Genomic DNA, 14,069 nt, shown 5'->3' on the forward strand with positions numbered 1-14,069 from the left:
GACCGGAGCGGCGCTCTCCCCTGGCCGCCCGCTCCCGGCTCGCCTCCTTACCCTCGGCCGGAGTTGCAACCTTGCTGCGGAGATTCCCAGGCCTGAGCCCAGAGCTCGAGGGTGGTGGGGGGCAATCGTTTCTGTTTGCCTTTCCAGAGAGGGGCCCTCACAGCCTCCTCTGCCCCGCGGCCTGGCTTCCCGCTCCCTGGAGCCTCTCTTCCCAGCCCCCTCCCACAGCCTGGGCCTATCCCCCCTCCTCCCTCCCACCTCCAGCCGCCAGGTCCCCAACCGCCAGCCTGGCTTGGGGCCTGAGTGGCAGAGACGCCTGCAGCTGCCAATCCCAAAAATATTCTCTGATGACACAGCTGGAGGACAAGAGCCCAGGCTGGCTCCTCCAGGCTAAGTATAGAGCAGGCAGGACCACCTGCCCCCTGCCCCAGCCCCAGCTCTAGCCCTGGCCCCAGCCCTTCCCCCCATGGCTGACTAGCAGCTGCTTGGTGGAAAGGGGCCCCAGAAGGTGTGAGGGCCTGGCGTTCTGTATCCCTGACAAATTACACTTTCAGGACAAATAACACCAGCGGATCCCTGTTTCTTCCTGCTCCTGTTCCACCTGGTGTCACCTCTGTGCTGGATGCTGGGATGTGACACTGACAGTGTGTGTGTGTGTGTGTGTGTGTGTGTGTGTGTGTGTGGCGCACACACACACAGGGGAAAGGGGTTGTATGTGTGGATCAGGTCACTTGGGGTGAAAACCCTCCCCACCCCTCCCCCACATTCCTGGCGGGAGTGGGAGATAAGGCTCAGGGCCACAGACGTCTACGTCAGAGATAGGAGGTCTCAATGCCATGGGCAGGGGCAACTCGGCTGGACTGCTGGGCGTGGGAAGGGCTAGGGAAGATGGGTGAGAAGGGTAGAAGAGGGCGGGTGGTGGGATGGGGAAGGGAGAGTGGGGAGGCTCTGGGCAGACCCTGACAGAAGGGGCACAGGGCACGGTGTGGGTTTGTGGCTGGCAGGGGCCAGGCGAGCCATGGTGCCCCCGCTGCCACTGCTACTCCTCTTGCTACTGGCCCCACAGGGCAGCCACGGCTGCCATGGGCTGGAGGCCGACCGGGAGCTGATCCTGGCCAAGGTGAGGGCCTTATTCCTGGATGCCCTGGGTCCCCCAGCGGTGACCGGGGAAAGTAGGGATCCTGGAGTCAGGCGGCTGCCCCGAAGACATGCCCCAGGGGGCTTCATGCGCAGGGGCTTGGAGCAAGAGGATGAGGATGTCTCCCGGGCCATCCTTTTCCCGGCCACAGGTAACCAGGGTGGGCATCTGGCAGGGTGACTTTGAGAAGCGGTGTGGTACAGCATGGGCCCCCATGGGTGTTTGCCTCGTCTATAAAATGACCAAGAGCCTACTTCTCAAATTAAATGAGATAGGTGATTTATCTAGAGAGTCTGGCATAAATGAGGCATTTAAGAGATGTGTGTGTGGGAGACCAAAGATCTCCAGAGACAGATTTTGAGGTTGGGCTCCCTCATGCCACCTTTCCCTCCTACCTGTGCTTCTGCTGCCTGCCCCCAACTCTGTTTCTTCAGCCCCAGATAGCTGAGACTTGAAAAGATGTCAGGGATGCAGGGGAAAGAAACAAGCCTACTTTCCCTGAAATTTCCATCTCACCTCCTTATGTACTTCTCCATGTTCCACTGATTATCCTTAAGAAGTCCTTCTCTGGTGGGCTTTCTTATAAGCTGGCCCACCTTTCTCTTGGAGAGGACTTCTCTGCCTCCCTGCATGTCAGCCACCTTGCAGCCAAGTGGTTGAAAGTGTGACTTTGGATTCAGGCAGAAGAATCCCAGCCTGGTCATTTAGCAGTTGAATGTCAGTTCATCTCTCTAAGCCCCAGTTTCCTTCTCTGCAAAATGGACAGATTATTGGGAGGTTTAAATGAGAAAATCCAGGTAACAGTATAGCCCTGCATGCCAGCCCATTCGACTGACTAAGTGTCTGATATAATCTACAAACATGTCAGGGTAAAGATGGCAGCCCATCTTCCTGGGAAAGGACTGCCCTCTATCTGAGTTACATCCTTTCTCCTGTTTTTGGTGTTAACATGCCTTTTTTAAAAATGAGATTATTTTAAAAGAATGCATCGTGCAATGTTTCTGACATGCAAAAAGACATAAAGAGTAATATAATAAATGCCCATGTACATACTGTTTGGGGTACCATTTCACACTATCAGCTAGACAAAAATTTAAGTCTAACAATTCTAAGCGCTGGTGGAAATAGACAGTAGCAGGGCGTCTTACACTTTGCTGATGGGAATATTAATTGGTAAATCCACGTCAAAAAGAAGGTTGGTGATATCTCATGTTTTGTAAATCCTTTAATGATGAAATGAAAAATGGGTAGCCTATGAAATTTCCCTCAAGGCTTTTTAGAGTCCCCATGTCTGTTGAGGAGGGGGTCCCAGGCCCCGCCAGTCACGCTGCCGTCTCCCTCTCTTTCCGTTTCTCTTAGGTGCCACCTGTGAGCACGAGCCGGCGGCAGGAGAACTGGCCCAGCAGGCTGAAGAGGGCCTCTTCACATACGTGTTCCGGCCATCCCAGCACACCCGCAGCCGTCAGGTGACTTCAGCCCAGCTGTGGTTCCACACGGGGCTGGACAGGCAGGGCCTAGCAGCCTCCAATAGCTCAGGGCCCCTGCTTGGCCTGCTGGCACTGTCATCTGAGGGGCCCATGGCCGTGCCCATGTCATTGGGCCCAGCCCCGTCTCGCTGGGCCGTGCTGCACATGGCCTCCTCGGCTCTCTCTTTGCTAACCCACCCCGTCCTGGTACTACTGCTACGCTGTCCTCTCTGCTCCTGCTCGGCACGGCCCGAGGCCACGCCCTTCCTTGTGGCCCACACAAGGGCCAAACCACCCAGTGCGGGAGAGAGGGCTCGGCGCTCGACTCCCCCGCTGCCCTGGCCTTGGTCTCCTGCTGCACTGCGCCTGCTGCAGAGGCCACCAGAGGAACCTGCTGCCCACGCCAACTGCCACAGAGCAGCACTCAACATCTCCTTCCAAGAGCTAGGCTGGGACCGGTGGATCGTGCACCCGCCGAGCTTCGTCTTCCACTACTGTCATGGCGGCTGTGGGTTGCCCACTGCATCAGACCTGCCCTTGCCAGCCCCTTTGGCCACCACCACCCCTGCTCAGCCCCTTTCTTTGGTGCCAGGGGCTCAGCCCTGCTGTGCTGCCCTCCCAGGGACCATGAGGCCCCTACATGTCCGTACCACCTCTGATGGAGGTTACTCATTCAAGTATGAGATGGTGCCCAATCTTCTCACCCAACACTGTGCTTGTATCTAAGGGAGTCCCATTTCCTTTTATGGCTGGTGGCCACATTCTCACCATCAGCTGGGAGGCCACTCCAGAAAAACGGCAGAGCTCAGAGAATGGATGGTTCCCAGTTTTCCCCGCCTTCCACTTCTCCACCTGAGGGCTTCCCCATCCCCATCCCATGAGTAACATGTGACAATAAACAGCATAGTGCATATGACTTGGCTTGCATTCTCTAGCCTCTCTGATATGGTGTGGGGGAGGTCTGGGCCCCAGGAGCCTGGCTTTGTGGGCTCTTAGGTCACTTGGCCTCACTTGACCTCAGAGATCAGGTGTTCAAGAGCTGTGAATGGATGCATATCCGTGGGGACACTGCAGTGTTTGAATCTACACAAAGGTGCTCCAGGCTCCCTGGACGGCCACTCATGAGACAGAAACTGGCCCTCATGCAAGCCGAACCCAATATGCCTGGGAGATTGCCTGCCCCTTTCACACGAGACTACTGCGCTTACAGTGCCTCCATCAGAGGTGGCCACAGTCCTCCATTCTTGCTGTTCTCTGCCAAGCTCATAGGTGCTTTGCTCAAGGTTGGTTGATTTGTAGACTGGCCAGAGATTGAGGCTTTTGGTGCCCCACTGAGGAAAATGTTCAGAGCTGTTCAGATTTTAGGATCTCTTGGGAACTTGGGTGGGAAGTAAGGAAAAGATGGATGAGTGGGCAGGAGCAGAAAGATATCGAAAAGGGCAGAGAGGTGGCATTGTATTAAAATCAGATTACTGGAGCCAAGGCCTTCGAACTCATAACTGACCCTTGATGTAGCCTCTGTGAGGCCTCATTTGGGATTCTCATTCTCGGGATATTTGGCCCCTTGATGCTTCATGTGTATCCTTATGTGACCCCTTAACTCAGTCCTCATTGTTGGAAGGATGGAAAGGCAGAGCCTACTGCCAGAAAATAAAATTTACTTCTTCATGATTATGTTTATGCTAACAGTCCAGGAGCGGGTGCAAAACTGTTATTTTATTTTCCCATTGTATTTCCTCTCTGTCCATCCTCTCTCTACTCTCACTGGGCACCAGGGAACCCCTTTTCTCTGGTCTTCCTCCCTTCCTTTTACATTCTCCTAATTATCCCTTCAGTTTTTATCCTTCTGCTCCAACCCCGGGCCCTGGCTCTCAGCCAACTGGTTCCAGCTGGTCTCTTAAGGACAGAGGGTGGTGGGTTATGGGCGTGTGTGTGGCAGGGGCGGGGCATTGGGGATGTTTGAGTCTCTCAGACTGAAACTTTGAGCCCATTTTGTGGTGTTGGCTGCCCAAATCCAGTGTGTATATGCTAACAGACTTGCTGACTTGTCGATGGCTCCCTTCCGGGGGCCCAGCGTGACTAGGTGGTGGATGGGGAAGCGCTTGCCTTAGGAAGGGGATGTGGGAGGGGAGAGAACACCATTCTATCACACGTACAAGAACACCCATCCCCTGCCTGAGCTAATCCTGCCCCACCGGAGCCCACTGGAACCCACCAGAGCAGCTCCCATACATACTCCTACAGGAGTAGGAGTCACTGCTACAGGAAGGCTGTCACTGAGCTGCAGGGGGGATCCTGCCTGCTCCCAGTCCCGAGTCTTTCCCAACACCTTCATCCGGACCCTATCCTAGGACCAAGAGGGGGACGGACAGTGACTAAGGATGTCTTTCTCTTTATTCTCAGTACTTGCCAGGAGACCCGGTGCAGTGGATTTCGGAGACTGCCCCTGTCCGCACTGCTATTCGTTAAGGGCACTCTGTGAATGCTCTTTATTTGGAGCCGAATTAAGCCAGTCAAATTGGCTTAGAACCCCACCCCCACCCCATCACCAACACCACCAAAAAAAAAATCACTGGCTCCTGACCGGTCCATGGACACAGCTAGCTAAGCTATAACTTGAGTCTGGGCTCAAAAGATTCTGCTGGGATTTATCTACAGGCTCTGCTTCGCCTGGGTCGACTTCAACTGGGGCGCATGGTGGTCGTGGGCAGCTCCAGGCACCCATCATCACACCACTTGATCCAGCAGGAGGGAGTAAGCTTATGAAAGTTCCAGAATAGTTTTTTTTGTTTGTTTGTTTGCATGGGGAGGCGCCTGGAAACAAACCCGGGTTTTCAGCATGGCAGGCAAGAACTCTGCCTGCTGAGCCACTGTGGCCCGCCCTCCAGAATAGGTTTGGACAGACTGACTGGCCCCATTAGGTCATGCGCCCCTCCCAGAAAGGTGACCTGGGGAACAGAATGAGTTGCTGACTTAGCCCAGAATATGTTCTACCCCAGAGGTCAGAGCCTGCAAGCACAAGGGCCAAAGACAAAAGAAGAAGGTACCCCTAAAGCCGGGATCAGTAATCACACACAAGTTGGGTGGATACTGAAAGGCAGCTCTCAGCCTGAACAAGCAACTGGCCCTTTCTCTGTATCTCCACAGACACTACTTGGTCATTTGAGGACTCATTCTCAATTGGTCAATTCAGCAGCCTCCATAACCACCTTGGGTCCATCCTCCATTTGACTGCAAAAGGGATCCTCTGATAGGCTCATGTCCCTCAGGTGTTTGAAATTTCATGTACATGAAGTTCAACCTCCATCATGTGGTATCAAAACCCCTTATAATCAACCCTAAATCTATCCTTGCAGCTTTACCTGATACCCCTTCCTCCCTTTCTTTCTCTACCCACCACCCACTCCCCACCGCCACTGTTGACAGAAAGTCTGGTCATTCCTCAAAATATAAGCTGCTATGCCTTCTTTCTCTTTCTTTTCCTGGACAACACCTTCTTTAAGATCCACTTCTGACGGCTTCTCTTCTGTGACTCTTTTCTTGACTCCCAGAACGCAAAGTTAGCGGCTCCTTCCTCACTGCTTCCTAGGCACTTGGTTTTTTAAATTTCGATTTTCAAAAGTGCTATTTGTTTTTAACTTCATAAGCAGCAAATACATTCTCACAGAAAAGATTCAAACATTAAAGATAAGCTGAGGCTCCCTTTGACCATAACTCTCAATTTCAGTCCCCTCCTCAATGGTATGTATCATTCCAGACAGATTTCTATGAGTTTACATACGTATATATTTCTTGTAGAAATTGTCTTTCTCTTCCACTTATGGTATCCTACTGCATATATTGTTCTACAACTTCTTCTTTATATTCTAAGAACTTTCTTTGGCTTTATTTTCCAGTTATTCATTTTTTTTTAGCAATCACACTTTTTTCCCCCAGGAAACATGGTTTTAAAATTAATTTTGTTATTATATAACAAACATTTAGATAGCACTTACTACATGTAATCCTCATACCAACTCTGTGAGGTACACACTAATATTATACCTATTGCACGCATGAGGGCACAGAGAGATTAAGTAAGTTACCTAAAGGCACATTTCTAGTAAGTGGTGGAGTCAGGACTTTTGGATTCTGGGAATCTGGTTCCAGAGTCTGGGTACACACCACTATGCCACATCACCTCTACCGCATTCAGATATGCCTGCTGAGGAGATGAACCTATTCAAATCCATGATGAGGAGGCACCCTATCCCTTGGACAGTTCTAGAGGTGGAAATCTTACTATTAATCTCTGAGATTTCTTGTAATTTTAATATTTCCTTTTTTTTTCCTATTTCATCTCATTCTTTCTTTGAACAAATTTACTGAAGTCTTTGCTTGCCATTCCTTTTTGATTCTTTCACCTTTCTTTTGGGCTAATTTTTCTTTGTGCTGGTGTATTCTCTTTATTATTTATTTCAGAGGAGATTTGTAGGTGATAACATTTTCTGAAACCTGAAAAAGTCTTTTCAATCTCACACTTGAATGATAGTTGAACTTTTATATAGTTCTAGATTCAAGGAGGTTTTTCCTTTGAACTTTGAAAAAATGTTTCCCTTCTCTTCTTGCACTGTTTTCCAATGGGAGATTTAATGTCAGTATGTCTCCTACTTTTGTAGTTCATCTACTTTCTCTTCCTCATTGGAAGTTTCCAGGATCTTCTCCCAAAAAGGGCATTGGGAATAGGCTTACATGTTAGTCTTAAAATCAGATGCTACTTGGCATTTGTTGGGCCCTTTTGAACTGAAGATTCATGGTTTTCTTCCATTCTGGGAAATTTTGCTGTTGTTGTTTATTTGAATTTATATATGCGCTCATGTTCTTTCTATTTCCTCCTTCAGAACTAATAGTAGGTGATACTGAAACTTTTAGATCAATTCCCTGTATGTTCGGCTTTTTTAAAAAATACTTTCCCTATCTTGTTTCATGCTGTGTGCTGGAAAATATATTTGCCGAAATCCTCTGGGTCACACATATGCACTTTAACTGTGTCCCTTCTGCTTATCAGCTCATCTGTTGAGGGGTTTTGTTATTTCATGGTCATGATTTTAATTTCCATGTTCTTTAGTAGAATTTTTTTTAGATTAATATGAAATCCTTTTGTATCTGAGAATTTGTAAACTTTTTATTTTGAAATAATTTCACATTTACAAGACCGTTGCAGAAATAATATAATCCCCATACAGAGAAAGCCAACATACCTTTAATCCTCTAGATACCCAAATTCACCAATTTTAACATTTTGCCACTTTTGTCATATCTGTCTATCTATCTAACTACCTATCTGTCTGCCTACTTATCTATTTGATAATAGCAGATTGCACACATCATACTCCTTGAACACTTAATATTTCCATATAGATTCCCATGAGTAAGGATATTCACTTACATATTTACCTTAAATGTAATTATCAAATTCAAGAAATTTGACATTGACATAAAGCTTACATTCTATTTTCCACTGTTTTCTTACGTACCAATTGTCCTTGTCCTTTAGGATAAGCCCCACTTGTCCGAAACCTGCCCCTATAAGATGGACAAACCTCATCCAATCAATTGGACTCAAGCTAATATCCTTCTTTATGCTTATAGTTTTATAAACTATATCCTTCTTTATGTTTTAGGTTTATATTCAAAAACCTCTTGCCAACTGTTAAAGCCCAAAGCTGTTTTCACTTTTGGCAGTGATTTGGCTCCCTCATTGCAGCAATTTTTTGTGTCCCAAACAAAATGCCATAAATGATGATTTGACTCCAATTTGCCTTTTGACACCCGTAAAACTTATATTGGACTTCTGACCTCTGGAACCGTAAGCTAGTAAGTGTATGTGTTGTTTTAAGCCCCTTGTAATTTTTTATGGCAGCAATAGGAAATGCATGCAATGTTGCAATGTGATTGTTGGTGTCTGTCTCTCCCAGAACACTGTGAAATTCTTGAGAATAAGAGACCCGCCTTGTTCCCCTTTATTTACCCAGATTCTGGCACAGGTTCCAGGATCTGACACATAGTCAGGGCTCACTAAGTACTCGTTGAGTGAACAGAAGAATTAAAGACTTGGGGAGTCTACAGAGGTTCTGAGATTCCAAAACAGCCTCTAGACTCCCCTTTTCCCAGTCCTGGTTACCCTGACCCTTGTGATCTCAGTTTTCTATTGTTTCCTTTTCTCATTGATCCATGTTTCCCTTTGCAGGTTTGATTGCTGTTGCATTTGCAGCTTTTCCCTTGCTGTGGACCATCTCCCTCTTGTCTCCAGCTCTCCGTGCAGAGAGGATTGAGATGGAAGACACATCACCTAAGTGACTTTGCCAACAGGTCTTCCGTGTTTTCTGGCCAGAAATGGTGTCTTTTCCCTTCCTCTCCCAGATTCTGTCTGTTTGCTTCTTTTCTCCATGGCTGCCTCCATCCACTCTTCCTATCAAAGTTTCCTTTCTTTTCAGACCAACTTAAATGGAGAATGTAGTCTACATCTTTCTTTCTTTTCCTCTCTACGTGCTGAATTAAGCACATTGTTCCGGTCTTTCTTATAGCCCCTTCTTGATTGGCCCCTTCTCAGGTGATTCCATGGGATTCCCAATAGACAATGAAAGTAATTAAAGGTACTCTCAGGTTCCCTCAGGGAACCGCTCAGTTTATTTTGCACAGTAAAGTCCTCTCAGGCTAGGCAACCAAGGCTGCTGCTGGGTGACTGGAATATGGTCATTTTGTTGCTTCCTTTCCAGTTGACCATTTTCAGGTCTCAGGTGCTCTGATTTCCCTTTGCGCTTGGCTTCTCTCTCTTCTGCTTACTAACCATTGCCCCCCACCCGACTGCCGGCATCCTGTGCCTCATGTTCAGACTCCCCAGTCTGAACTGGGAGCCAGACTCTGAGAGGCTTGCTTGGTCACAGCCTAACACAGAGCTCTCAAGCCAGACCGCCTCCAATGCTGTTGATATGTCCCATCTGTTTGACTCTGGTGACTGGGCCAGTTCCTGGGTCAATATTTTGGCAGGTCTAGCAGCAGAGCCGAGACATAATGTATGGTAGCACATGTAGAACGAACTGCCGCTGGCCACTCAATCCTGGGTCAGGCACACGACTGACTGTTCTCTAGGACAAACTTTTGGACAAAAATTCTATTTTTGGAGGTAATTCATATTTCTTCATTCCTCTTCCACCTGTCTGCTTGCCAGCTCCGTGCTGCCAGACACCTAGTTTATGAAACAAGTAAAGTATTTAATTTCATCCCTTCTAACTCAACTTCAAGTGTGAAATTTTCATTCTGTTGGATCCTTAGGTCGCACTCATCTGACCTGCTGCAGCATATTGCAGCATCAGAGCAGAGATCCAGACCCAACACAATGGCTCATGTCCTGTTCACTCATGGGCAGCAGCCTGGAGGCTCACATGCTCCAGGGCTTTGGAAGAAAACTCTGAAATCTGTTTTTTTCTGTAGATGACTTTGTTATCTTGCATGAAGATACCTCTTTCTCCCTTTTTTCTATCCCTGCTGTCTAAACTAGTATGGTAATTTCCCAGGGCTCCCATAACAAATTACCACAATCTTAGTGGCTTCTGCCGCCAAGAAGAAATTTATTCTCTCAGTTTTGGAGGCCAGAGTCCAAAATCAAGGTATTCTGTGTTGGTTCCTTCTAGGGCCTCTGAGGGAGACTCAATTTCATATCTCTCTCCTAGCTTCTGATGGCTGCTGGTAATCCTAGGCATTCCTTAGCTTGTGTCTGCCCTCCAACCTCTGCCTCAGTCTTCACATGGTCTTTTCCTCTATGCATGTCTCAAGTCTCCTCTTCTGTCTCTTATAAGGATGTTTATTTGGGGCTCACCTGGGTAATCCAGGATGATCTCATTTTGAGATCCTTAATTTAAATACATCGGCCTGCATTTATCTTTTTTTTGAGGTCACCATTCAACTCATTATAGCTAGCAACCAACATACCTTTCCTGCCTCCTTTTATCATAACCATTCTGCAGAGGCTGCCCCAGAGAACTTAGGGGTAGCAGGGAAGCTTCTAGTGGAGAGGCTTGCAACCCACATCTCTCTTCACACCATAATGTGGGAGTGAAGCCCAAGGAAGATGAGTTGTATTTTTCCAGTATTAGATCTACTACTGGATTGGGAAGTCTTAGTCATGTGCTTGGATAGCAAGCTGCACATTATTTCTGATTGTATATAGAATGTTATTCCTGGGGAATAAAACTCAAAAAAAGGTTTGTAAATTAAGAGCATGATATCGTAACCAAGAAATCAGGTATATATCACCTCTAATTAATCATAACTGCATCATCTGGGGCCACTGTGCTCATTACCCTAAACCCTGCCCATCTTTTTCTCTAATAAAACTATCAGAATTACTGCAGTTTGTTTAGACAGATTTTTGAGCTGATAGGCCATCTGCTCTCCTACTACACGCCTGGTAATAAACTTTCTCTCTTTGAAACCCACCATCTCAGGAATTGATTATAGAGCACATCAGGCAAAAGAATCCATGGCTTTTGCCCAGTAACAAAACACTATTTCTTTGAGAAAAACAATTTCATTCATCGTAATACAAAATTATGCAGTAGCAGGTCATATACATTGTTACTTTCTAAAGATAAATTTTGAAATGACATAGCATTGTAACTAAGAAATTAGGATTTAAGGGATGATTTTGATAATTGAATTACTATATAAATATTCCTTTTTGCTTTCTGGTACATTGGAATAGATAGAGGGGAATACCTGAAATCCCTAAACCATAATTCAGCTGCCCTAATATCTGAAATGATAGTAAAAGCCCTTACCTTGTGCCTTTGTGATTGTAAGAGCTGTTACTCCCTTTACCTGGTCATTTTCTTCAAGTAACTTGGAGGGCAAAGGCACTAATGCTAGTGAAGAATTTGAAGTCAGCCATTAACTTGTTCCAGCCCCTTACATTTGTAAATTGTACTGACTAGACTCTGCTGTTGAAAAGATACCTGTCTCCCTTCTAAAGGCTTATACCTTTAGTACTGAAATAACTCTGCTTCCTCTCCTTTCCCCTAACATTATCCTATTGAAATGATAACAGTCTGCTGTTATCTTCTGCTTAGAACTTGCTATTTGAAATTATAATAACCTCAACTCCCCTTGTTAGAATCCATTGAACCCTCTAAACTCCTGGAGATAGATTTTGGGCCCATAGGCCACCTCTTCTCTTGCTCCCTGAGAAAAAGAAACTCAGTTTCTCACTTAGAAACTCCAGTGTCTCAAGAATTGGTCAGTTGCACATATACAGCAAAAGAATCCACTATGTTTGTTGTTCAGTTACAGTATGCTCTTTTAATAATAATTATTATTTGATAAGTGAATTTGAACTTCAAATGTCAGTGTTCATATTTACATAAATATATAAAAATATGTTTATATTTATATAAATATATATATTTATATTACTATATTTAGTAAAAAAAAAAAGCTTAGTTACTAGAATTTAAGGTGCATGGTCTGAGGGAAGAAAGTTTTTTTCCAAATAAGCAGCCAGTTGCCCAAAACTATTGAATAACTCACTATTTACCTCATTCATTTCAAGCCAGTTTTATCATAGTAAAAAAAAAATAATCTCAGGTAGTTGTGGTGTTTCTGTATTGTGTTTCATCGACTTATTAATATCTGTCTATTTCTTTGCCAGTATTGTGCTGTTTTGGTTAATCTGGCTCAACGGAACATTTGCTATATGGGAAAGTAGGTTCCTATCAGCATCTCTTGTTCTCTTTTTTTTTCGCTCACGATTTCTTGGTTGTGTTTATGTGTCTAGACATTTTTTCCTTCTTTTTTGATTTTTAACTTTTTCATTGTATAGTATAACATATATACAAAGCAAAGAAATAAAAAAGCAATAGTTTTCAAAGCACTTTTCAACAAGTAGTTAATAGGACAGATTCCAAAGTTTGTCATGGGCAACCATACAATCCTCTCATACATTTCCTTCTAGCTACTCCAGAATACAGGAGGCTAGAGGGCTTAAATGCTTTTTTTAATCATCACAATTGACTTTTTTTCCTTCTTTGTTTTTTTACACATAAGGTGACATTTTAAAATATTAATTACCATCTATTTTCAGCACCCTGTAATAATGACATTCCTTTGTTCTTCCTCATGCAAAACCATTTTTAAAATTTGTACATTGTACATTTCACTATTATTATACACTTTAGGCATTCCTAGATTATACCGTCTCAATCTTTAACATCTGTCTTTCTTTCTGATTTCATTTATGTCCCCAGCCCTCCTCCCTCTATCATTCTCACATGCAGCTTCATTCAGTGTTTTAACATAATTGTATTATAGTTAGGTAGTATTGTGCTGTCCATTTCTGAGTTTTTGTATCCAGTCCTGTTGCACAGTCTGTATCCCTTTTCCTTTTTTTTTGTGAAAAATAACATATATACAAAATAGCTATAAATTTCAAAGCACAGCACCACAATTAGTTATAGAATATATTTCAGAGTTTGACATGGGTCACAATTTCACAATTTTAGGTTTTTACTTCCAGTTGCTCTAAAATACTGGAGACTAAAAGAGATATCAATTTAATGCTTCAGCATTCATATTCATTTGTTAAATCCTATCTTGTTTGTATAACTCCACCATCACCTTTGATCTAGTGTGGGGTGTCTAATCTTACAGATGAATTTTAGAATCAACTTGTTGAGCTCCAAAAATCTTCCCATTGAGATTTTGATTGAAATGTATGAAATTAACATCATTACAATATTGAATCTTCCCATTCAAGACATGACATCTTCTCATTTATTTATGCCATTTTTATATCCTTTAAGTTCTCTGGTTTTCCTCACCTAGATTTTGCATATTTCTATAAATGTTCTAGGAATGTTCTTGTTAAATCCTTCTTTTTTGCCCTGCTATTGTGACTGGAATATATTATTTCCTTTCAGACTAATTTTTAAAGTTTGCATTCTAGTTAAGGTTCTTATGGTAGCAATTTACAGAAATATACTGAAACTGATTTAGGCCAGATACTTGTGTGCTTCTGTGGAGGGCCGGAGGGGTGGGGCCTGTGGTATTCCTTGGAAGGCTGCCAAGGCCTCTGTGTTGTAAAGGCTAGTGGGCCTCACAAGGGGGCAGGAAAGGAGAGTTGCTTAGTCTGTTGTTTCTCAGCTGATCAGTTCTTTCCCAACTTAGTTCAGCTTTCTTTTCTTCTCCCTTTGTCACACTTCCACACTCCTGGGAAGCTAAGGGATGTTGAACAAACCTCGCTACAGGGGCACACCTATATGAGTGGAGTTAGTTTCAGGAAAACTCTGCGGCTGGGCAGACACTCTTGAAACAGATTTCAAAGCACTGCAACGTCAGGAACTTCAGAACTTGGCTCTTGCCCAACAGCTGCCGAGTTGGCAGTTATGGTATAGAAGAAGCTCCCTCTTTAATTTCAGATGATTGATATTCAG

The 14,069-nt window shown here is 44.9% G+C and overlaps 1 protein-coding gene across 1 annotated transcript; it reads left to right on the plus strand.

Annotated features, from left to right (window-relative positions):
* Positions 1 to 701: 701 nt before the first annotated feature.
* INHA (inhibin subunit alpha) lies at positions 702 to 3,520 on the plus strand. Its single transcript, XM_077155249.1, has 2 exons — positions 702 to 1,289; positions 2,498 to 3,520. Exons 1-2 carry the CDS (start codon positions 1,019 to 1,021, stop codon positions 3,328 to 3,330), a joined length of 1,104 nt encoding a protein of 367 aa, XP_077011364.1. The 5' UTR covers positions 702 to 1,018; the 3' UTR covers positions 3,331 to 3,520.
* The last annotated feature ends 10,549 nt before the right edge of the window (positions 3,521 to 14,069 follow it).

This window comes from Tamandua tetradactyla, chromosome 3 (genome assembly GCF_023851605.1).
Source record: "Tamandua tetradactyla isolate mTamTet1 chromosome 3, mTamTet1.pri, whole genome shotgun sequence".
Classification (NCBI taxonomy): domain Eukaryota; kingdom Metazoa; phylum Chordata; class Mammalia; order Pilosa; family Myrmecophagidae; genus Tamandua; species Tamandua tetradactyla.

Coding starts and splice junctions, on each gene's coding strand:
- INHA (XM_077155249.1), top strand. CDS start 1,019: ATGGTGCCCCCGCTGCCACTGCTACTCCTCTTGCTACTGGCCCCACAG. Junction 1,290..2,497: donor CATCCTTTTCCCGGCCACAG/GTAACCAGGGTG, acceptor CGTTTCTCTTAG/GTGCCACCTGTGAGCACGAG.